We start from the raw sequence: 24,633 nt of genomic DNA, 5'->3' as shown, positions 1-24,633 counted from the left end.
AGTGGAGGGAAAGGGGACACACGTAATGAAGTAATAGAAAAGTGATAATTTCATGCAGGTAAGAGAAAAATTGGACGTTGCAGAAATGCTTTTTCTATGTAAAGCTGTGTTTAGACGAATAAAGTATTAGATTTATATATATATATATATATATATATATATATATATATATATATATATATATATAAATAGATAGATAGATAGATAGATAGATTGATATAGATATAATGTCAACCATAATCATTATTCTGTCGAGAAAGGTATATTGCATGGCTACAGAAAAAAAGACAACCTAATCTGCAAAGTAATTGTTTCCAGTTAGTTGAGAAATGAGTAATCTGTTCGTTTCTGTCCTTTGTGTGAGGTATTAGGGAGTGTGTAACTAATGTTATTGTGTCCCATTCACATTAGGCGCATTATTGTAGGTGACCGTTTTCACGTTTCCGTCATATGTTTCGCCAAAAATATGTATATTATATATCAACATATATGCCAACTGACTTTAGAATAAAAAAGAAATATGATTTCTTATTGAAAGGCGTGCTTATATTAAGATGAAGCCAAAGTCCACACAATCGGATATTGTAAACACAAACCGTGGGTACACCATTTTGCGAATTTTCTACTTAAATATAGAACAGTATTTGCTGTCTGCCAGACTGTCTACAGTCAACACTAGAATACCCATAAAGTTATTATTAAGATGTATGGATACATAAATGCAAAAAATATTGTAAGAATATCAGAAATTATGCATGGATTAGGCATCGGATGGAAACGCAGGAGCGTTGCCACGTCTGGGGCCTCAGGCGATGGCTGGTCCCTGAGAGAAGCGAGAGTCTGTTGGATCATGAAATGAACGTCGCTGGCAGTGTGAGCACAGCCGTGGTAACGCACGGTTGTTCTCTGGTGCTCAGTAGTATCTGATGTACGTGTGCTGATCACTCGTCTCTCGTGCGTGAACTTACGTGTCTAGCACCGAACTGAGAATCTACGCAAATTAATGGTGACTGTAACGTGTTTGACACTGTGGAGCAGGAGTTAGTTATGAGTTGATGAAGAGCATTTATATGATCATTGTTATAATTCACAGTAGAACTGCAAACACCTGTATCCCCATTTTTTCTCGTTCTGAATGAAACTAGTGTCGAGAGATATACCAACCAGGCACTGACTATTTTCCGAATATCTAAACAGATCAAGCTACATGATTAACTACCACCTTCATTTACCCAAGAAAATGGGTGTGAAATTGTTATACCCAAGGAGACGTGGTCTCATCTTCAAAATGTTGGGATTCTGTACCTTCATAGGATTCATAGGCCTTTGGTTCAAGAATGATGTTCCGGAGGTTGATAGTGGAGAATTTTCCCTAAGGAAGGATCAAAAGGAAGGACCGAATCATATTCCAAATGTTGATGAATCCAAATCCCACAAACCTGTGGCTCAGTTAGCCCAACCTGTCGAACAGATTGTTCACATCAACAATGAGGAGGAACATGCCCCTTCCCAGGCGATAAGATTACCGCCTCCCCAGTTGCCTCAGGCCCAGAACTTGGAGCCTCCAAAACAACACATTCCTAGTGATGAAGAGAAGATGGAGAAGATGAAGGCTAATCGATGGTTTGCTGAAGACGAAATGAAAGTCGTCCGGGGCCTGGGAGAAGGAGGAAAGGTAGTCAGACTTACAGGCGATGAAGGGAGATTGGCGGAAGAGATCATGAAGAAGGAAGCTTTTAATCTTATCGTTAGTGATAAGATTTCGCTGAATCGCTCCGTGCCTGATTCCAGGGACCCACTGTAAGTATCTGACCATTTATTATGGTGATCATCAGTGTTACAACGTGTGTACGGTTGAGCTCGTGAATTCTTATTTATTTAAAGAATTTTAAGGGATATATTATTTGATAAAGATTACTCTGTCAAATTATATCCGTGATGAAAAGGAAAATATGATTCTACGGAAGTCTCAAGCAAGAGGATATGTTTCAGGGCTACAAGGTTTACGTGGTTATGAGAAATATTTTGCTAGGCTGTATTTTTATAAATGATAACGAGTAGTAAAAGATTTTGCCTTCACAGAATAGGTTTCATGTCTCAGATCCCTAATTCAATAGTAAATATGCACGTTAGAATATGAATGATGAAGAGCTTGTTGGTAAGTTGGTTGTCAAAAACAGCTGGTGCATGACGACCGCATGAGAGCACTGCATGACAAGCCTACCAGTCTTCCCGGATTTTACTTATTGCTTCACCTGGACGGTATATGGGATTTTAATTTCTGTAAAATATAGGTACGTGAGATTTGCTAATTACTTTTTTTGCGAAAGGATCTCTCTCTCTCTCTCTCTCTCTCTCTCTCTCTCTCTCTCTCTCTCTCTCTCTCTCTCTCTCTCTCTCTCTCTCTCTCTATCTCATATATATATATATATATATATATATATATATATATATATATATATATATATATATTTGACTTTTTTACCAAATGGCGTCCTAGCTACATCATTTCGTAGTATATCAACTGACATGTATTTCTTTCTTGTATCTCCCCTGATGATGTGATTACACGAAAGTGCACATGGGAATTTACCGTGTTTCATTTCCCCGTGGACTCATAGGAATATATATATATATATATATATATATATATATATATATATATATATATATATATATATATATATATTTCTTTCTTTCAAACTATTCGCCATTTCCCGCGTTAGCGAGGTAGCGTTAAGAACAGAGGACTGGGCCTTTGAGGGAATATCCTCATGTGGCCCCCTTCTCTGTTCCTTCTTTTGGAAAATAATAATAATAAAAAAAAAACGAAAGGAGAGGATTTCCAGCCCCTCGCTCCCTCCCCTTTTAGTCGCCTTCTACGACACGCAGGGAATACGTGGGAAGTATTCTTTCACCCTTAACCCCAGGGATAATATATATATATATATATATATATATATATATATATATATATATATATATATATATTACATATTCGCCATTTCCCGGGTTAGCGAGGTAGCGGTAAGAATAGAGGACTGAGCCTTAGAGGTAATATCCTCACTTGGACCCCTAGTCTGTTCTTTCTTTTGGAATATTAGAATATTGGAAACGGAAGGAGAGAGAGAGAGAGAGAGAGAGAGAGAGAGAGAGAGAGAGAGAGAGAGAGAGAGAGAGAGAGAGAGAGAGAATATCCTTTCGCAAAAAAAGTAATTAGCACATCTCACGTACCTATATTTTACAGCATATATATATATATATATATATATATATATATATATATATATATATATATATATATGTGTGTGTGTGTGTGTGTGTGTGTGTGTGTGTGGTGGGGTGGCGAAGGAATGGATGAAGGCAGCAAGTATGACTATGTATATGTTGAAGTGTATAGATATTTATATGTGCGTGTGTGGGCGTGTAGGTACATAGGAGTGTATGTGGGTGGGTTGGGCTATTCTTTCGCCTGTTTCCTTGCGCTACCTCGCTAATATATATATATATATATATATATATATATATATATATATATATATATATATATATATATATATTGCGTCTGGTGTTACTAAGTTCCCCTTGGAATCTCCGTCCATGCGTGTGCTTGCTGACTCCCTAGTTGCACCGGATGTCGGCCCGGTTGGTTGCAGGGGCGCGTGTGTTTGGAGGCATCGAATGTCCTCGTTGTTGAGATAGTACGTGGTGTACATTGTCACCCAACCACTAGTTGGGTGAGTCCCTCCAGCTTGTATCTTAGGTCACCGGAGCATTGAGTACAGTACGCTGTACCTGCTACGGCTTCGTCTTCACCTCCCAGAATTCCAGAATTAATTACCTTTTTTTTTTTTCACATTGAGTCAAATGTTCCCATAAGTAAATATTGAAAAGTAAAGATAATGACTAGACTGCTGTATGGATGAGTTACTTGCTGATATGTATGTTGAAAACACATATGTCGGAAAATTCGGCGCTCTTTATTGCGGTTGAATCGGATGAATTAATTGAATACTGGTACAGGCAGACATGATGCATTGGAGGACACAGGGCCCGCCGTGTCTGGTGAAGATCCTCCTTGTTAATATTCAAGGCTGCACGGGACAACGGGAACGGATTACGCAACTGTAAAGGGCGATCACTACTTTTACATTTGAACTCCGTTTATATATATATATATATATATATATATATATATATATATATATATATATATATACATATATAATTTTTTGTCATACGTACTCGCGTTAGCGAGGTAGCGTTAAGGACAGAGGACAGCGTGAAAGGGAAAATCCTCATTTGGCCTCCTTCTCTGTTCCTTCTTCTGGAAAAGTAAAAACTGGAGGGGAGGATTTCCAGCTCCCCAGCTCCCTCGCCTGTAAGTCTCCCTTTACGACACGCAGGGAATACGTGGACTACTGTCCATGTATTTCTCCCCTATCCCCAAGGTGTGTATATATATATATATATATATATATATATATATATATATATATATATATATATATATATATATATATACAATATATTGACTATGTGTGTGAAATAGATTGTAGATTGCTTTTGCTAGTGCTATTATTGATATGCTTTGAGTTCTGATTTGTATATATTTGTATGCGAGTCCATGCTCCTGAGTTCTTTGAAATGTCCTGAAAGTGTGTCATGATTTACATATGTCGTCCGTATATAGGAGTGTAACGAATACGGAAATGTACTCTCTGTCTTAAGGGCAACCACTCTTCGAAGCCAGAACTCGTTCAAAGATTAGGAGAATATTTATTATTATTATTATTATTATTATTATTATTATTATTATTATTATTATTATGAAACCAGTCATTCATCAGAGAAAATGTATTACCAGCAAGAGAAAGGGTTTTATTCTGCCTCTTTTCAGATACAGTCGTCTGTCGAACTCTTTATTTCATATATATATATATATATATATATATATATATATATATATATATATAAACAGGATCCCTCTAAAAGTGTCCGGGTGTTACCCAAAACCATTTCTTTTGGAGCTCTTGCATCCCCAAGGTTACGCTACACTCATTTGCAGGGACTTGTTGAATTCGTTTAGAGTTCTTTGACGAGAGAGTACTCGGCAAAGGTGACTTCACTTGCTGTGTAACCTCGAACAAGTGGCATGCGGTAACATATATATATATATATATATATATATATATATATATATATATATATATATATATATATATATATATAGTGTGTGTGTGTGTGTGTGTGTGTGCAGTAAAAGCAGAGGGTCCACTTACTTGGTACGTCGTATCAAGTATATTAAATTACGTTCACGTCTTGAGATGACAGCAAATTTATATGAAGGTTAACTTTCCCACCCAAGATATATTCCCAAAACGAGTTGATGTTCTCTACGTCTTTGTGGTTGCGGTTTCAAGATTTATAGAAAGAAAAATTATTTCTGGCTGTGGATTACTCGGAATGGGTTTTTTTTTTTGGAAACTTAAAAGAAAAAAGTGAAACTCATGGCTGAAATTTCAGACTTGGTCTTATGATTTCCGAAATCGATGCTCGGTCATATAATGACTGTCGTTGAAATAACAAAGGTAGAAAAGTCCGCATTTAACGGGAAAACTACTATGCATTTCCAGTTGTGAATATATCTCACTTCCTCTTAAATGAATAAGTGAACGGTCAGTGTTACAGCACTCTCTGACAAATCCCTTGTGTCTATTTTGAATTATTTAGCATACATCGTGTGCAACATGGCCAGTCGCCGATTTTGGTAGAGTCATTGTGGAGAACGTTCTTTTATGCCGCCCGGCCAACTTGCAGGTTTTCTCGCAACACTGACGGTAAAAGTGTGTACAATTTATGCCGGCCGGATGCTAGAAAAGAGCACGACTGTACGACCCTTGAGTATATGACAATACGAGCCTTATGTAGGATAGCCTGACCTTTTAATAGGGTGGGGTCACACGTTAATCGTACTTAAGGGTTTAAAAGCGGTACGTAGTGTGTTTTATCTGGTGACTTTTAAATGTACGTACCAGCGAATGTGAATATCCTTCAAGGCGTTCTTCGTGATCCAAAAGGTGGTAGGCGAACTCTGTGTATTACTAATGGCACGAAAGCTTTCGATGGAAGCATGTGAAAGGCTGCGTATTCCGCGAAACTTGCTGACAAGTTCCTGAATAATAGTTTATTTTGTCACTTGGAGGTAGACGCCGCTTACAATTAGGACTCTGGGTTTTACAGACGAAACCATCGTATATATTGATGCAATCTCCACAGTGTACCGGTCTCGTTCATTTCTTAGCTGGGCTAGCAGATTCGTGCTCCTTAAGGTTAGCAAGATGCCCACATTCTTACCCCTTTGCTCAAGGTAAGGTGAAACGCTGGTCTGACGGGAAGACGACCCAGCGTTGTGGTGGGGCTAGGCTTTCAGAACGTTCAAGATGGAGTCTGACTAATTGTAGGTTTACCTTAAGTTTACGGTGGGTCTGATTAATGGTATTTATGAACTAGGTTCACGTGGTTTAGCTAACATTACGTCTGGACTAGGTTAGGTTCACCATGAGGCCTGATTGATATTAGGGTTACAGCAGCTTCACGCTGGGGATTGTTAAAGCCAGGCTTACCCAAGGGTCATGCTAGGGTTTAGCTAGGCCTAGCGGAGTATCTCACTGGGGTCTGGAGAGGTTAGGGTTTCTGCAGGTTCCTTGGGATTCGACAAAGCAAGGATTATCATAGTTGCACGCTTGAGTTTGCGTAATCTTATGCAGCTTACTTTAGGTTCTAGTTTCGGTCTGACTAACCTGGCGCTGTGTTGACTTTGGACAGTTTATTGTGTGGTCATATGATCCTATGATCTTCCGCTCAGTTTATACTCCTACCCGAGCCCAATTACCATCATTCCTGGTGGAGCTATGCCCGTAATGATTTCTATTTTCTAAAGAATTTCACCAGAAATATTTTATTGGTTGTCTCTCGTCTGTCGGGAACAGAGTAAGGCAAGGTATTTTTAAAACATGAGTTGATCTTGTATTACTTAACGAATGAATGCATTACAAAGCGTTTTACTGGCCGAAGTCTAATTGAACCGTCTGCATAATTGAAGAGCGTCTGATATTGATTATTGCCCTTCGCGTTTGAAAATTATTCTCAAGAGACATTACAAATCGTGATAAGGTATTGCTACATAGATTTCTCTTGGCTGTGTGTGTCCTCAAAGCCAAAACGGAATTACCGGCCGTAAAAGTCAGAGGCAGAAGGTATCAAGAAATGTATTGCAGGAGCGTAGCCTTGAGGTTAGCCAAGTGCTCTTCCTCCTCCTCAGCGCAGGGCCTGGTGGAGGCCCCACGGTCTCCACGTCGACTCGCCTTCTTTTCCATGCTGGTAAGTCAAGTTGCTCACGGTCCTTGACATTCAGCTAGGGAACGTCCTAACACCAAACCAAACCGATCTTATCGTCCGGGTTCACTTCGTCAAGAAATGAGTCGTCAGACTTAGGGTCTAAGATTCTGAGATATGTAGTTTTCGATCTGTTACAAGATCTGCTAGTGACATTAGAAGGGATATTTAAAAGCGTAATTGTATAAGAGGTTGTCACGAGGCAAACGTACTTACAGTTCTCTAAGAGTTCTCATAGTGTTATGTTACAATTTAGTTTTTACGTTCAGGAATCTCGTATTTAGTTTAAGGTATGTTCCTGATAATACTCGGTGTGAATCAGATTCACAAGCTTAGACACGGATCACCTTGAACATAACCTTACAATCCTTGAAGACGTCGGGACTTCCCATGTGTTTGATGGTCTGCGACCTTCGATCTGGTCAAAGTTCTTTATTCATATTCATTCTTGATTCGTCATATTAGTCTCGAGTTACATCATTCACCCTTGCATACAAATTGCTTCCGCTGCACACGCTACGTTTACCGTTCATTTAGCATGAACAGGTCATTCCTCGAATTTCGTCTACATCTTCCGCGGTCTGTCCACATTTTGCCACCAGTTATGATGTATATCATTTACTTTCATTCTCTCATCGTTAAGTATTTTTGCTATATCACCCACCGTGTTTTTCGATCTTTGTTAATACTGTGCTTATCTAGAGTTTATTCATCTGTGATGCTTTTATTTTTACTCATCCTATGTAAATAGCTTTTCGAATGTTGGGTCCATTATGCTTGCGTGATGCACTCCAAATTAAACCCTCCGATCATTTTTTTTTTTTTTTGAACACCGTGAACGTTTTATAAAGTTTTCCATTACTCCCCACCGATATTTTCACACTGCCACTACCGTCCAGAGTGAAAATCACCTCAGTTCACTTAAACTTTTCCTCCGCTGCAACTGACGATACCTTTAAACAACCCACCTCTCAAACGTGGGAATTGTGCTGTCACTTGGAGGCAAGGTAACATACCAAGTCTTCTGGTACGGCTAACCTAACAACTTCATCCACATACAGAGCTGCGTTGGTTTGAAACCTCTTCCGTTATCATTCACCCTTACGCTGTTATTACTTCTTATTTCTCATCGCACTTATTGTCCTCTCCATAGTGAAGAAAGAAAAGTAATCATTGTGGCATCTCACGAGCCTAGCCCACTCCCACGTTAACTTCACACTGTTCCGTTAACTCGCATAAGCACTGCCTCCATGAAGAGCATTAAGCACGTTTGCCCGTACACTGTATTAAGTCGAACGTCCTGCAGTCTTGTTCTTTGTCCTTTACCGTAGGACTTCCCCAAAACCTTAAACACATAGGCTTTCAGATTTTACTCGGTAAGTTTCATATATTAAGCTTTTCTAGAAATTATACTAAAATCCTGCTGCTTATATATATATATATATATATATATATATATATATATATATATATTTTTTTTTTTTTTTTTTTTCATACTATTCACCATTTCCCGCATTAGCGAGGTAGCGCTAAGAACAGAGGACTGGGCCTTTGAGGGAATATCCTCACCTGGCCCCCTTCTCTGTTCCTTCTTTTGGAAAAAAAAAAAAAAAAACGAGAGGGGAGGATTTCCAGCCCCCCGCTCCCATATATATATATATATATATATATATATATATATATATATATATATATATATATATATATATATATATATATATATATGTATGATTGTGAAGAACACCAATAGACTGCTAAGCACGACGGATAATACATAGATATAGCATCAGCTTCATTCGCAGTTTCTCTTGTTATTGTTGGAGACTCCAGTCACGGACAAACATTTACATAAAAGAATCGTACTTTTTATTTTTCGGACACCTTTCCCTAAAGCATCCTGTGTCGTACGTCAGGAAGGCCAGAATCACAGCTTAAAGCCTGTCTCCTTTAAGGCGAATCATTACCTCATTACCTCTTCTTCGTCTAGTGTCCTTTAAGGGTGTTTGGTGTAACGTGCATTGCAGTGGAGTATGAGGCCTGGTTTTTCACATTATTTGACGTAATTCGATTTTTTTGTATTTCATTATAGTCTCAAATTATGTATATTTTTTTTCTTTTTGCCATCCTTCCATAAGAGACACTTTTAAACGCCATTATTAGGTACATAGAAGTTAACATATTTACCTCAAGAATGTTGCATGAACTATAAAGTGTATGAGCGCGGAATGGAATGGTGTTTCTCAGGGCGCGGTAATGTATGAGGGACATGTAGCCTGGCGGTTATAGCCAGCAGATTATGGCCGAGCTGAATATTTCAAGAGCCGTGCATGCACCGGAGAGGAGGCGGGTCCCAGGCTTCATGATGCATGACCAAGTCCTCGTTGCTGCCATGGTTGTGCTTTATCCCGCTTGTTTATTGGCTCCAGCCGATTTTATTTTTCTTAAAAGATTCAACAGAGGTGTAGCGTGTTTATTACCCCCCACCAGTTCGTTTTATGTCGGGTTTCTCAATCAGAGTATAATTTATTAATCGGGTTCAGGTCCATGTGCCGAAGATAATAGAATTTCGTCGAATATGCGCCAGAATGCATCTGATCTTGTAGCTTTTATTGATGTCATTATCACGGACTGACTTAACCCGGAGGAAGCAAGAGCCAGGTTGTGTTCCAAGCGCAGCCTCGTCCATTGCATGTGAAGGGTGATCATGGACTTTTTTTTTTCCTCCCCCTTTAGGGTGGACCGAGCTAATGGTTTTGGACCCAAACGATGTCTTGCGTAAATTAGATTTCTAAAGGTTTCATCTGGTTTGCTCAGGATGGGATATGGTTACTTAAGGTTTCGTCTTCGCTATATTGTTCTTTGCATGTGAGGCAAGGCGAGACTAACGCTTGCAATCAGCAGGACTTTAACCACACGTTGAGGCATTGACTTGCGACCTTTTTCAAACCTCCGAGTGGACGTGCGAGGTGATACTAGTGATCTTTCCTGGGAAATAGAAAGACAAAAAATAAAGATCGAGCGCCTTTAGTTTTCCGTTGATACATTGAGCCAGAGGCCAGTAATGTTGGTTGATCATAGACACGTGCAATACACACACCTAGTTGGATAGCCCCTAATGTTGTATTGTGAAGCATTATGACTAAAGCATCACAGATCCTAAATTGAGCTAACTTAAATATAGATGTCTCTCCATATTTAGGCGTAGTACCATTCTTTTTCATCGGAATAGTATTGCTTCGGATTTTCGGACGTTTCGCAATGACATAGATGACCTCCATCCAATATATTCCTACGGTTCGTTAACTCCACTCGTACACACTTCCCTGTCCCTGTTCGTGTTTTGTATTAATGATTCGCTTCACCTCAGGTAATCCTGTGGCTTAGTGTACTCCTGAGATGAGATAGTTTGGAGAGTCATGGGAGAAGTTTATACTGAAACACGGTTCCATGCGCCAAAACCGCAAGCGAGTGTGGCTGTGTGATTTGCTTACTGTATAGAGGAAATTACTGTTTCCTAAAAGGTGTGTGATGCATAATGATGTATTTGTATTATTGTGCTAATGAAGATGGGGCTTAATACGTTTCCGGTTTATGGTCGAATCACGTGATGTTATCGCGAGTTTGGAGTACGATGAAGTGGGTGCTAATACAGTACAGTTAAATACTAAGGACAATGGAAAGTGTAATATTGTAATGAAAAAACTGGTGTATTATATCACCATGCCTTTTGCATACATTGCATACTATCGTTATAGCAATCGACTAGATATTATGATATCTCCGTTGTGGAAGGATGAGGTGTGGCTTGAAGAGCGAGTGAGGTGTGCTGTGCTGGGAGAGAGACTGCCGCCTTCTTGGCGTGTCTCGGGAGACTCCGCCACCGTCAACCCACCGCCTTTATCATATACGTTATCACTGGCCAAGCTTGGTTGGCTAAATTTTGCCGCTGCAGCCTTTGAAGGCTCTGACATCAGCCGTGTACCATAGTTAATTATGAAGACGAGATAGGTCGTGTGACATGACTCACTTATATTTTAAAGTATGTTTCTGTAGTTTTAGATCATTGTCGCATGAATCCAAATTTCATGCCTAAAGGATATGATAAATCGAATCTTATAATACACATTATTTTGCACTGATATTATAGATTAGTATCATAGATCAGTATCACCTGAAGCTGACCTTTGATGAATAAAGGAGGTACTAAACTGTATATATATTGAATTTCTTCGGTATCATTTGAAGTACAAGTTCATGCATGAAGTGTGCTGTAGACTGTGGATGTACTTAACAAAAGCAAGAGGAAATACTGGTTTACAGCAAGAGATATAGTAGATGGTTATGCCGTGCAATGAGCTTAATGTAACACTCGCTGATTTAATCAGAAATATTTAGTTTCACTTATTGTTGTGAGAATATGGGTGGCTGTATGTGTTTGCTGTTCTGCTGACTGGCCTTGCTAGTAGTGGTATTTTTTGACTGTTTACTAGTGATGGTATCGCAGGACACCCCACCCGTAATGGCACCGCAAGGACCCCGTAGGGCACTCCACTAGTGGTGGCACCTCAGGGTATTTCACAGGCGGTGTCTCTGCAAGGTATTTTAGTCGTGGTTGCACCGCAGGGCATTTTACTAATAGTGGCACCCCCATATATTTCACTGGTTGTGGCAATGCTGGTCACTTCACTACTCTTAGCACTTTATGGCTTATATCATTAGTGGTAGTATTATGACATCATTTGTTGTAGTTTATAGCAACATCTGATTAGCGTTGGCTCCTGATGACCCCTTACAGTGACATATGACACTGTACCTTCAGTGTGGCTTTTCGTATTTCAGTGGTAATGACACCATAATGATTTATTGTTCGCAGGTCATGCTACTTTATTTACGTTGGCATTGTTTGACTCCAAATGATAATCGCACGTTAGAACATTATCATGTGAAAAGAATATCCGCAGTTTTAACAAAGGTGTTTTATCCTTGGTATGTGGCCGGCCGGGCGACTCCGTAGTACAACCAGTGTTCTGAGGGGAGTATCAAATTTGTAACACGTATTTAAGATGCAACGTATGTAGACGTATCCCATGGGGAGCGGTGCAGTGTGTTGCCTGGGTTTTAGTCTCGCAAATGTGACAACTCTTCAGATCTTGTCATCCAGTACAATACCTGGGTATCGTTTGAGCTTCGTGTGGTGTTAAGTTAGAAAAATACTCTGGGGATAATGCTAGCCCCCGACATAAGTTGGTCCTAAACGACAGCATAGTCAGCCGCAGGATGTTAATATACCTGACTGCCGAAACTGTGGTGTGTAATTTCTCGTAAATTTTGTTCGAACTGGCTTCATGTCATTTTTACATTACTCATGCGTTACATGTATTTGCGAGCTGCCTTCAGCGCAGTGTAATGTGTACCCTGACACATATATCAACAGGTAGAGGAATTAAAACTGCATTAGCATACAATACGTTATTTAATATCCGTACTGATGTATTGTGACTGTAGCCAACTGTAAATGCAGGAGCATCACATGTCAGACATAGGGGTACAGACATTTTCACGTTAAGTTGTACTGTGCCTAATGACAACATTCCATGTCGGGCTGCGCAACTTTGTACACGGAGGCTCTCAGTCATCCAGAGGGGTCAGCTGGAGTGAGAGATGCGTCATCGTGTGTCTCAAGGCAAAACGGGAGACGACTTTTTAGCCTCTTCCGGCAGATAGCCGTCGAGGGTGGGAGATCTCCCGTGTCACGGTCCCAAAACTTCTTTGTGCTTTCCTCACCGGGTCTTACGGAGAAAGACGTTGCGTTATGTCCATGTATTGTATGCAACGTATTGTTCAAGATGAAGAATAAGTAAGTTAATGCTGGTGATTTTTTTTTATTCTTATCCATAACTGTAAGAAGATATGAAAGCTGTCATATTTAGTCTCACATGCGCGGAAAATGAAACAGTAGCGCTTTATCTTGCACACATGAACCCCAAAATTAAGGATTGTTGAATGGTAAATAATTTGGATATTTTATAGTTCACAAGCGAAGATGTCATGTATGGAAGTAATGTGTAATGTGTTTGAGAAAATGAAAGAGAAGCAAAATTCATGTAATTAGAGATCAAGCTGTAAGGGGTAGAATAGCCTTTATATTGATGGTAAAGAATTACCCTGGAGACTTCAATTGTTAACATTCTTCCTCTCTTATTTTCCCATCGGAATTAAAGATCCTGTGTCCGTGGGCCCACCTTCCATCTTCTAGTGTCGATGTATTGTATCTAAAATGCCCTGTGTGTGTTTTGTTCCACATACAGTATTATGCTCTGTACCCACAACCACAAAATAGTTTGTAAGTTATGTATCTGGGCAAAGTATTCTTTGCATTACAAGACTTGTGTCGAGGTTGACAACGGCCAAGCCTTTCCATCATCACTACTACCACACCATCACACCAAATAGGCTTTGCGTTTTTGTTTTGTTTTTTCTTGCAGTATTTGTCCTTATTCTAAGCGTGCTTTGTCTCATGACAATCATTAGTGTGTGTGTGTGTGTGTTTATTCTTGTGACCCACACTGTTGACTCTGGCCGCAGCGCACGGACTAGATAGGCGTCCAGACTTTGAGGCGAGAGCTTCATAGAGTGCAGCAGTTAGGCTCGTCACGCAAGGTAATCGCCGTGAATAACGTAATTAGATAATGAATGAACGATAGTATGATGTTTAGGAAGAAATAGCCATGAAGTGCTTCAAAATGTTCCAGATTATTTGGAAGTGAAATGATGTTTTCGGTAAATATTGATGTTCTACGAAAGCTAAAGGTCGCTTAGCTATATTGTACTTTTTTTTTACGCGGCTTGTATCACCAGTTAGTAAGAGACACTGGATAGTATGGGGAGTGTGGCACCGGAAAGCGTATTTAAAGACATACGCACACATATGTTTCCAGGCTTTGTGTGTGTGTGTGTTTGTGGTAAATTGACCAACGACGCCAGCAGTGATTGACAGAGTGAAATTTCCGTTGGCCATCTGCCGTGTGAAAGCAACCACAAACTCATTGGCCTCGATCTCGGTGGATTCGCCCACCATTATTATTGTTATTATTATTATTATTATTATCATGGATTTTTTCCCCGTAGGTTTAAAGTTTGTGTTTGCGATAAGAGCGTTACTTCCCCGCAATTTGTCTGTCGTATTTATTTCTTTTTTTGCATTTTTTCTGAATTGGAACCGAGTTTGTCTCGTTATAAACAGGGTAACGGAGAAATGGCTCCCACAGTGGCTTGCAATACCGGTTATTGCATCAGAAAGATAACGGGGCGATGTATTATTTTCAATTAGTGTTTGTGTGTGTGTGTGTGTGTGTGTGTGTGTGTTCATTACGAGGCTCCATCTTTGTGTTTGTTTTCATATGCGTGCTCATATGTGTGTAGGTTTGTCCAAATTTCATTTTCCAAACCTTTTTCTATATTATGTTTATTGACGCATATATATATATATATATATATATATATATATATATATATATATATATATATATATATATATATATATGTGTGTGTGTGTGTGTGTGTGTGTGTGTGTGTGTGTGTGTGTGTGTGTTTTCACTTAGTTTCGTATTTTTCCGCTCCATGGATTTATGTATGAGTTGAGCCTGTAAAAAGAATAATAGTAGAGCAAGAATATGTACTTGCAACGTTATTTTATAACCAAGCAAAGACAAAGTAAGCCAGTATTAAACGACGTGTCATTACTTGTGCGAAACTTTGTAGAAAGTATTAGTAAATGGTGGAAGCTGCTGTGTTGAAAGTATTAGTAAAGGGTGGGAGCTGCTGTTGAAAGTATTTATAGTAAAGGGTAGGAGCTGTTGTGTTGAAATTATTTGTAAAGGGTGGGAGCTGCTGTGTTGAAAGTATTAGTAAAGGGTGGGAGCTGCTGTGTTAAAAGTATTAGTAAATGGTGGGAGCTGCTGTGGTGGAAAGGAAATTATTGTGTCCAGAACCACAGGTCTGGCCGGGTAATAAAAGTAATATTGTGACCAGTCGAACTCGTCCGAAAGCCAGCCGGTAAAACTCACTTCTGGTGCGTACGTTTTGAAGGTTCGCGGAATGTGGAGACCCTCCCTTAGAATCAGAATGCACAATATTAAAGAAACTGCGAATTGGGAGTTTTTTTGTTTGTTTGTTTAAGTGAAGAAGTTTATTATAGGAAACCAGGGAGACGTCTCCCTGCCTCAAAACATGCGAGAGGTGGTACTAGGACCTCGAGTAAGCCCGCTGGAGTAGTAACGTGTGGCCTGTGAGATGCATCGTTCTTTCTGGGCTGGGAGAAATGTAGTCAGCATAATTGAATGATATATATTTTTTTTCATCATCCTTCAGCGCGGGAAGAATTGCATGAAGTATAATGAATTTTTTTTTCTCTTTGAGGACGGGAAGAGATGCATCAGATATAATTAATGCTCTATTCTTTATTTTCTTTAATGACTGTCATATATATATATATATATATATATATATATATATATATATATATATATATATATATATATATATATATATGAATAATGGTTTGATTATAGATAACCAGAATAAGATTTTTTAACACTGAAATTTGATTAAACTTATTGAGATAATGTGGGTAGAAGAGTGTTAAGAATTGTTTGGAAAATGCAAGACATACTTTGAAATGACCTCATGGAAAACGATACTGAATTATTAAGGTGTTTTTCCTGCAGGGGAGAGAGTTACTTTTCAGATTGTGATCAGAACTTTCTTTCCTGAAGATGCATCAAGAGACCGACGTCTTTATGGTTTATATTTAAATCCCAGTTGAATTCGTGTAAAATCCTGGCTATATTTACAGCTTGATTTATATTCCTCCGCTTGGACTTGATGAACCAAGGCGCGTGAAGAACGTTCGTATGTAAAGCATGTGTACGGGAAGGACAGGCCTGACAGAGCCCGCGCACGTAATGAACAGGTTATGACCGGTCCCACGCGCAGAAAAGGCAGGTTAGACAGAGCCCGCGCTCCGGGAAGGACGGGTCAGACAGAGCCTGCGCCGCGGGAAGGACGGGTTTAGACAGACTGCGGAAAGAACAGGTCTGGCAGAGCCCGCGTACTGCAAGAACGCGTCAAACAAAGCTCTCGCTGCTTGGTGAAGAACAAGCCTTTTCCCAAGTTCTGGTCTCGTGGACACTCCGGGTTCCTACCTACCTCTGAACACATCAAAGAGCCAGGTTTCACGCCTCCTTTGTAAATCACAGTTTTAAAGATACTACGTCTCTCAGGTAGACGATCGATGAAGGAAATCATACTAGTGTTGCCCAAGGGTGGGTGTCGTTGTGATGTCTGCTTTTGTTTTCCAACGTCTTAAGTCTTAAGCTTAGGAACTGTGTATTTTCTCGTATTCTTCGCAACCCTTCCCACCTATTTCCTATTAAAATGCAGATTTTTCACATTCCTATTTTCTTTATTTATTCCTCTCCTTTTCTGGTTTATGTATGGTTTATCTCTCAGTATTTGATTTCAGGACGGGCCTCAATGTGGGCTGTTGTCAGTGACCAGAGCCTTCGACATATTAGTAATAAAAAAAACAAATTCCCTGGAGGTTATGACATTGTGCGTGCAGGGGGTAGGCGTCCTAAAGGGAGAGCCAGGGGTGGGGGGTTGTTTGGAGAGGATTGTCTTGGAGTGGGTGAGCGTCGGAGGGGGATGGGCGTTGGAGGAGGTGAGCGCTGGGAGGTTGGAGCGTCAGGGAGCAAGGAACTGACGAATGGGAATAAGGAGGTATTCACTCGTTGGCAACTGAGCCATCTCCTTGGCTGATGGCGGTGTGGGATGTACCTCCTTCTGGATAGGCACCTCCTTGTCTTTGTACCCCCTTATGGGATATACCTTCTCTGGGTAGATACCTCCTTGTCTCTGTACACTCCCCCACCCACCTCCTCACCTTGAGGGATGTACTACCTGCTGTTGGAACGTACATCTGTGCCTTTGTGCCTCCTTGAGCCCTGTCGATGTACCTTCTGGGATGTGTATATTCCTCCTCTGGGTGGTACCTGCTTGTCTGCGTACCTCCTGGTGTGTATGTCTACATCCAAGTGTTTGACTTCTCACTGTTTAAGTATTTTTTATGTGCCACACACACACACACACACACACACACACACACACACACACACACACACACACAAAAGAGATGTGGCCCCACAAATTCAGGAATCCTTCCATTTAAATTACAGATAGGTAATTAATTACACATTCTGAGGCTGGTGGGAGGCAGTCATTGACGTGGTACTACCCGCCTGGGTAGCGGGACGGTTAGTGATGGCTTCTCTGTGAGCCAGCACTTCGGAGGCTGTCAAGTTTCACTCCTTTGACCCTCACCCACACGTGGGTTGTTGGCATTCAGCCCAGAGAGCACGGTCTTTCCATATCATCCAAAACAGTTAACTCCACGTAAGTCATACGACTCGCTTGTCGTCACCCAAGATTTTCATGCTTTACGAAGACTTGCCTTTGGACATTCTCTCTCTCTCTCTCTCTCTCTCTCTCTCTCTCTCTCTCTCTCTCTCTCTCTCTCTCTCTCTCTCTCAAAGCACTGCAGGTAGAGGAACAATACGCCAGTCTCGTATCAGATGGCGCTGTTGGGACGGGAGACCGTCCGAAATCACCGTAAGGTACCATACGTTATGATTCGTTATCTTGTGCAGCCACCCAACAGCGGGACTTGTATGTATCACCATCTCGACAGCCTTAATGTCCTCAGAACCCGCGAAACAATTAAGATACCTTGTGACATTTTCTGAGCCGTGAGGTGAAAGGGTGTTCGCCTCTTTTACGTGGAGATACAATTGTTACAACTTCCGGCATTTCTTTTTTGTTGTACGTCGAGATCTGGGAAAAGAGGGGGAGGGGGAGGGTTGTATTCATGGGATATTATCGTGTTATGGTGGCTGAAGGTCACGTGGTGTTTATTTTTACCCCTTTTTATATCTTGATTTTATCTGTCTAGATTATAGATATTAGTTTGAAAGATATGCGGTTGATAACCTCTTTCTAAGCCAGTAGATCCCCCATGTATCTGCCTACATAATTCTGTGTGATAACTCCCTCCTCGGCCAGTAGGTCTCCTGTTACCTGCGTTTCCCTTCTGTGTACCTGAGCGTCTCCTGATGTGAACGTCATGCCAGTGGCACGACCTTTTAATTTCTTGGTTGAGTGATCTGCTCGCGGCACGGCAGGCAGTGGTGATTTCAAGGTGTCCAATCCAGGGTGGCGAGGATGGGCTGATGCGGTGCGCGCGACTCGTGTGTACACCTATACCGTTCATTTGATTATTGTTTGTGATTTATGGAGAGCGAGTTTTACAGTCGCGTTGCCACGTCTCATAACCTTGTATATGTGAACCATGTCTTTACTCCTATATAGGTCTACACACACATACACACACACACACACACACACACACAGAGAAGCAGCAGCCTAAACCACATACCCATTTATCGACCAGCCCCGAAGGGGTGTTGAACACCTGAGTTGAGTATAGGCCGACTAACGCGCCCATGATTCGAACCCATGCGGGTCCGACCTCGAGCTGGCCTGTGCTGACTTATGGTCAGTAACGCTGACCACTACACGACGGAGTCCCGTGTGTGTGTGTGTGTGTGTGTGTGTGTGTGTGTGTGCATAGCTTAAGTCCCTCATACCCGGGGAACAGCCAGAGTGTACATACTGGGAGATGGAAGGAGTGTTCGGAGGGAGGGACTCCTGTTGCTCAGCTCCGTCGTTGCTGGATAAACGGTGGATGAAACAGACTCGCGTACCCCAAACGCACCCTGTCCTCTTGTTGCGACGCTCACATACCCCGCACTCACTGGTAACGCTGTTACGTAGCTCGTCGTGTGCTGATAAACGAATAAGAGACGGATTCGTGGACTACGAAAGCTGGGGTGCTCCAGGAACTCCCTCTCACAACGGAATGGAATACTGCCAGTGGTGGGAGTTCACCTCACCACGTTCTCTCTAGTTTCCTAGTCTCTCAGAAGCGTGTTCTTAAGATTTCCTTATTCTCTTGAGCACGACGCACGACCCTTGAGCACGGCGCTACGACCCTTGAGCACGACGCTACGACCCTTGAGCACGACGATACGACGAGCACGACAGTTACGACCCATGAGCACGACGTTACGACCCTTGAGCACGACAGTACGACCCTTGAGCACGACGGTACGACCCTTAAGCACGACGGTACGACCCTTGAGCACGACGGTACGACCCTTGAGCACGACGATACGACCCTTGAGCGCGACGATACGACCTTTGAGCACGACGGTACGACCTAAAGCATGACGGTATGACCGTAGGGTGTAACGGCTTGACAGCCGTACCTAAACCTTAATTAAGGGATCAGGTATACTCAGTGCCAGCTGCTCGAGTGGTGGGAAATGACGCATGACAACACGTTAGATTGATGGTAGACATTTCAAGAGCTTCTGAGTGTGGCGTGTGTAAGGTTGGCATGGGGAGTACACACACGACTCGTGTGTGTGTGTGTGTGTGTGTGTGTGTGTGTGTGTGTGTGATTATTAATTCATATTACTCTCACAATGACGCAGGAGAGAAACTTGTGCGCGATTGAGGTTATAGTTCACGTGCGATAGACTGCCCGAAGATTATTTTTTTAATGGGTTTATTATTTGTTCGTTTGTGTATGACTTCTGGCATTCATTTATTTCTGATGGAGACAGAAGTGCGTTTGCTTCCGTCATATTTACTTTTTCCTTGGGAGGAGGTGGCTGGCGATGGTGGTGTGAACTGCTTGTGGTTGTGTTTAGCGTTCACACTCCAGGCTTAGAGTAATGCTTGATACCCACATACCTGAGGTCTTCTACCACCCAGACCTAAGACCTCCCCTCCACCCACCCTCCCACCAGGCCTGCCTCCAGCAACAGACCAAGTGGTCCTTGACCCCCCCCCTTACTTCCCCCTCCCTAGGTACGTGGTGAAGACCCCAAGGTCTACCTCCAGCAACAGACTTGACCGGTCCTCGACCCCTCCTCGCCCAGGTTCCTGGCGTAGACTCAAGGTCCACCTCCAGCAGAAGAATGAGTGGTCGCTGATACCCCTTCCATCCACCCCCACGTCACGTCCCTGACATAGACCCCAGGTCCACTTCCAACAACAGACCGTGTGGTCCTTGACCATCAAGGACCCCAGCCCTGACCCCCGTTCGGCCCCGCAACACGACCTGGTGCTGGCCTCTGGCGGTGTATACGGTTCAGGCAGGGGTCCACCGTGCCAGCTGGGGTTCACCTTCCTTCCTCTTATGTTCTCCTGCCGCTCCTCCTCCTCCTCCTCCTTCTCCTGTTCTTGCTTAGTCTCTTAAGTCAGAAATTGTACTTAACACTCGTTTTTGCGCGCGTGTGTCTGAAGGTAAAAGGTGATTTTCTGGTGAATACTTGGGGAATATCTGGTGAATACCTAGGGAAGTCTTCGGGTGATTTACTTCCCCCCCCCCCCCCCGTTCCTGGCTGGGCCCTGGCTGTTGGGTTGGGTTGGGTCGTTGGTCGACCAAGGTTTCGGAAGCCGCAGCCCGCAGGCCCCACGTCAGAGGTTTACATGTGCATTATCCGAAGGTATATACACTGAGAGACTACTTGATGAGCTTGTGTGTTTGTGTTACGAAGAGAGGGTCTTGCTCTCGTGTTGCCTCGTCTCTTAACCTTTATATATATATATATATATATATATATATATATATATATATATATATATATATATGTATAGTTTTAGCAGCGACTAAGAGACAAGAGTAAATCGCCACTGGCTTAAAGTACAGTGGAGCGACAGTGGGGTAGACAGTGAGACAAAGGCTGAAAATGTACGAGAAAATGCAGGAAGGGATTGGTTTAAAGAGACACTCCTTCCACAGACGCTGCGGAGGCAATGTGCTGATTATTGATGACGTTCGCAAGAGTTGTTGGGAAGGTGGCTGTTCTCGACTGCGCTCGATGCCATTATGGTGTCGAACTTCACCTTGAGGACGAGATATCTCAGGTGGCAGGAGGTGACGGTGGCGGGGAGAACGGTGCAGTAACTTAATCCCGAACTGTCGGACGAGGTTCAGGTTATGGTTGGGAGAGAGAGAGAGAGAGAGAGAGAGAGAGAGAGAGAGAGAGAGAGAGAGAGAGAGAGAGAGAGAGAGAGAGTTGGGAGGGACCGATGTGTTGAGGGACGGAAGATGGTCCAGCATGTCCTTTCCAGTACCCCTTTGCCAGCGCGTTCTGGGTCATGTGAAAGTTGAGTGTCTGCTCTGGTATTTTTGCGTGGGGATAACGACCTGGCAGTGTAAGGGTAGGTCCCAGGATAGGGATTAGGTTCTACCGTCTGTCCGTATGACCTACATGGCCCACGCTTCCTATTCCTGGGGGTCTGTGTCCTCACCATCCATTCGCTGGGCCCTCCGTCTCTAGCACCTTCCGTACAACCCACTTGGCTGTCGCCTCCCGTAGATCAAGACTTTCTCTTCCATATGTTGACCTGGTCTCCCTGCCCTGCCTCTGGTAGCCAGCGTTCCTCGCCGCTCTTACTTCCTCACCTCGTACGAGCTTCTCTCCTCATCTCTTCTTCATACACCCTCACTGTATCTGCTGCCTCATTCCTCTCGCTCCGTTGTTCCTTAGGTATGTTGCCACGCGTCTCATTCCTTCCAATGCCTCCCATATGGTTATGCTCCTCACTTGCCTCGTTCAAACCTCCGTGCCTCTCTTGCCTCACTCAAACCTTCCTGCCCCTATCTTGCCTCGCTCAAACTTCCGTGCCTCTCTCTTGTCTCGTTCAAACCTCCGTGCCTCTCTCTTGCCTCGCTCAGACCTCCGTGCCTCTCTCTTGCCTCGCTCAGACCTCCGTGCCTCTCTCTTGCCTCGCTCAAACCTCCGTGCCTCTCGCCTAGCATCCTTTACCTCTTTCGTATCATCTGTCGTGCGACATGGCTGGCTAACTGGTTGGCTGGCTGCCTTTCTGAAGAGGGAACCAGTGTCTCAGCGAATGTAATGACTTTATTTCCGGCCCTACATGGTTTAGCCTGGACGAGACATTACAGGCACTCGACGCCCACCGCCTGTGGCCTGGGCAAGACAATAACGGCCGCTCGACAAAGTGGATTAGTTAATGCGAATTGTAGGTTACGGAGGTTGACTCAGGGACCAGTGTGTTGAGTACACACACACACACACACACACACACACACATTACTGGATAGACCAGAACTGAAGAGGGAATAGGAGGGTTGTTTCATCTATTATATAAGTGACCTTTGGTTGGCAGTGACCTTGAAGTATTACAGCTTGTTTCTACGTTGGCCTGGCCTTTCGCCCGACACAGGTCACACGCAAGAGTTGTGCCGTCGTGCTCAGGGGTCGTACCGTCGTGCTCAGGGGTCGTACCGTCGTTCTCAGGGGTCGTACCGTCGTGCTCATGTGGTTAATGGCAGTGGAAATGTCAGGTTGACCTCAGCATTTCGGGTCACCGGGGATGTTCCTGCAGGCCGTGTGGCTGCAGCACATAACCTATTCCCGTTGTAACTGGAGAGGATATTGGAGAATATATGCCTCAACTATTACTCCATATATATATATATATATATATATATATATATATATATATATATATATATATATATATATATATATATATATATATATATATTGGTGATTAAGGAGACACACTCACACACACACACACATGGAAGTAAATATATGGTACTCATGCACAGGGTAAAGAGACTGAACAACGCGAGTGGAAACTCTCTTTCTGTAACACACAAATAGTAATCACACTCACTTGAGCATATCTTTAATTCGTTTCCATCCTCATATTTAAGTAGACTGTCAAATTCGTCATCTCATACGAGCTGTAATTAAACAAGAAAAAAGACCATCTTCATTTCGTTTACGATTTGCCGAAACTCGTGTTCACACTTTGCGTTCCGAAAGGTCACCTTGTGCCTTGAGTCATTTCCAGCCTCGAACCCGGCATGAGAGTGGATAGAATTAATTATATTCAATTCAGTTGAAGAACGACGGGATGTAGAAGGGTCAGTCCTTCGAAACTGAACCCCAATGTAGGCAATGTGTTGCGCTCGGTGATGCGAGATCTACCTGCCTGCCTGCCGCCAGCGTGAGTCGTGCGTGGGTTGATTAGACGCGAGCATTGTCCTGCTTCCGCCCAAAGTCCATCGAGGTTCAGGAGAGTAAGAGGTCGGAAGGTTCATCATCCTTCACTTGCTCCTCTCCATCCTCCATGCTGAAGCTGAGTCACCAGTTATGTTTATAGTTGCTTTAGAAAGTTACAGAGGTATGGCTGTTGTGTGATCTTACAGTCCAGGGCCCATTGTATTCCAGCCATCGTGTCGCTATCCCGGTCATCTGGCCATCCCTGGAAGGCGAAGAGACGTTTCAGACTTCAGGTCGCCTTTCCAGCCGTATGGCTGCCTCTGGCAGGAGAAGAGCCATTCCAGTCATCAGGTCAATATTCCAGCCATCAGGTCGTCATTCCAGTCATGTTAGGCCGCTCTGGAAGGCAAGGAATAATTTCAGACTTCAGGTCACCCTTCCAGTCTCTTAGCTTTCTTTCGGTGGCGAGGAGCCACTCCAGCCACCAGAACACCATTCTAGTGATAGAAATGTCATTCCAGTCTCAAAAATACCGTTCCAGCCACATAGGCACCATAACACCTTACTTGGTGCTGTTCCAGCCACCTTAGACGTTTATTCCAGACATCAGTTCTGTCCTGTGGTGTTCCAGATCAAGACGAGTATAACTTCCCTCTCTCTTGATGACCTACACTGAAGATGACAACATCGCTCCAGGTCACCTTACTCTGGAGGTTGTCGCTGGAATCTAGCCGCTCGGGGGGACGTCCTGATGCAAGAGCCCTTTTCCAGATTGTCTTCCAGCGCGAGTGTTGGCCCTGAATGTGTGGTGAAGCAACAATTGTGGTGGAGTGAGTGTAGCGAATACCTCCTTACTTCACCGTTCGGCCTCAATGAGGTTTTTAGATGTGTGTGTGTGTGTGTGTGTGTGTGTGTGTGTGTGTGTGTGTGTGTGTGTGTGTGTGTGTGTGTGTGTGTGCGTGCTTATGTCCCCTGTGTATTGTGCCTGATTCGGGCCTCATCATCAAACGATGAGGGAATTAAAGGGTGATAGGGCCGTGCTGTTGTGGCAGTGGTGTTGGTGCTG

The 24,633-nt window shown here is 42.8% G+C and overlaps 1 protein-coding gene across 3 annotated transcripts in view; it reads left to right on the top strand.

Annotated features, from left to right (window-relative positions):
• The first annotated feature begins 863 nt into the window (after nucleotides 1-863).
• Pgant1 (Polypeptide N-Acetylgalactosaminyltransferase 1) overlaps nucleotides 864-24,633 on the top strand; it is a 162,957-nt gene continuing 139,187 nt past the window's right edge. For all 3 annotated transcript variants that reach the window (XM_071690263.1, XM_071690264.1, XM_071690262.1), the window contains exon 1: nucleotides 864-1,800. In XM_071690263.1, the coding sequence (XP_071546364.1) occupies nucleotides 1,208-1,800 (593 nt within the window). In that variant the 5' untranslated portion in view covers nucleotides 864-1,207. The remainder of the gene's footprint in view (nucleotides 1,801-24,633) is intronic.

Source organism: Panulirus ornatus, chromosome 48 (assembly GCF_036320965.1).
Source record: "Panulirus ornatus isolate Po-2019 chromosome 48, ASM3632096v1, whole genome shotgun sequence".
Taxonomy (NCBI): domain Eukaryota; kingdom Metazoa; phylum Arthropoda; class Malacostraca; order Decapoda; family Palinuridae; genus Panulirus; species Panulirus ornatus.
The sequence above is the reverse complement of the archived record's forward strand: the minus strand, read 5'-3'. Positions and strand labels throughout refer to the sequence as shown.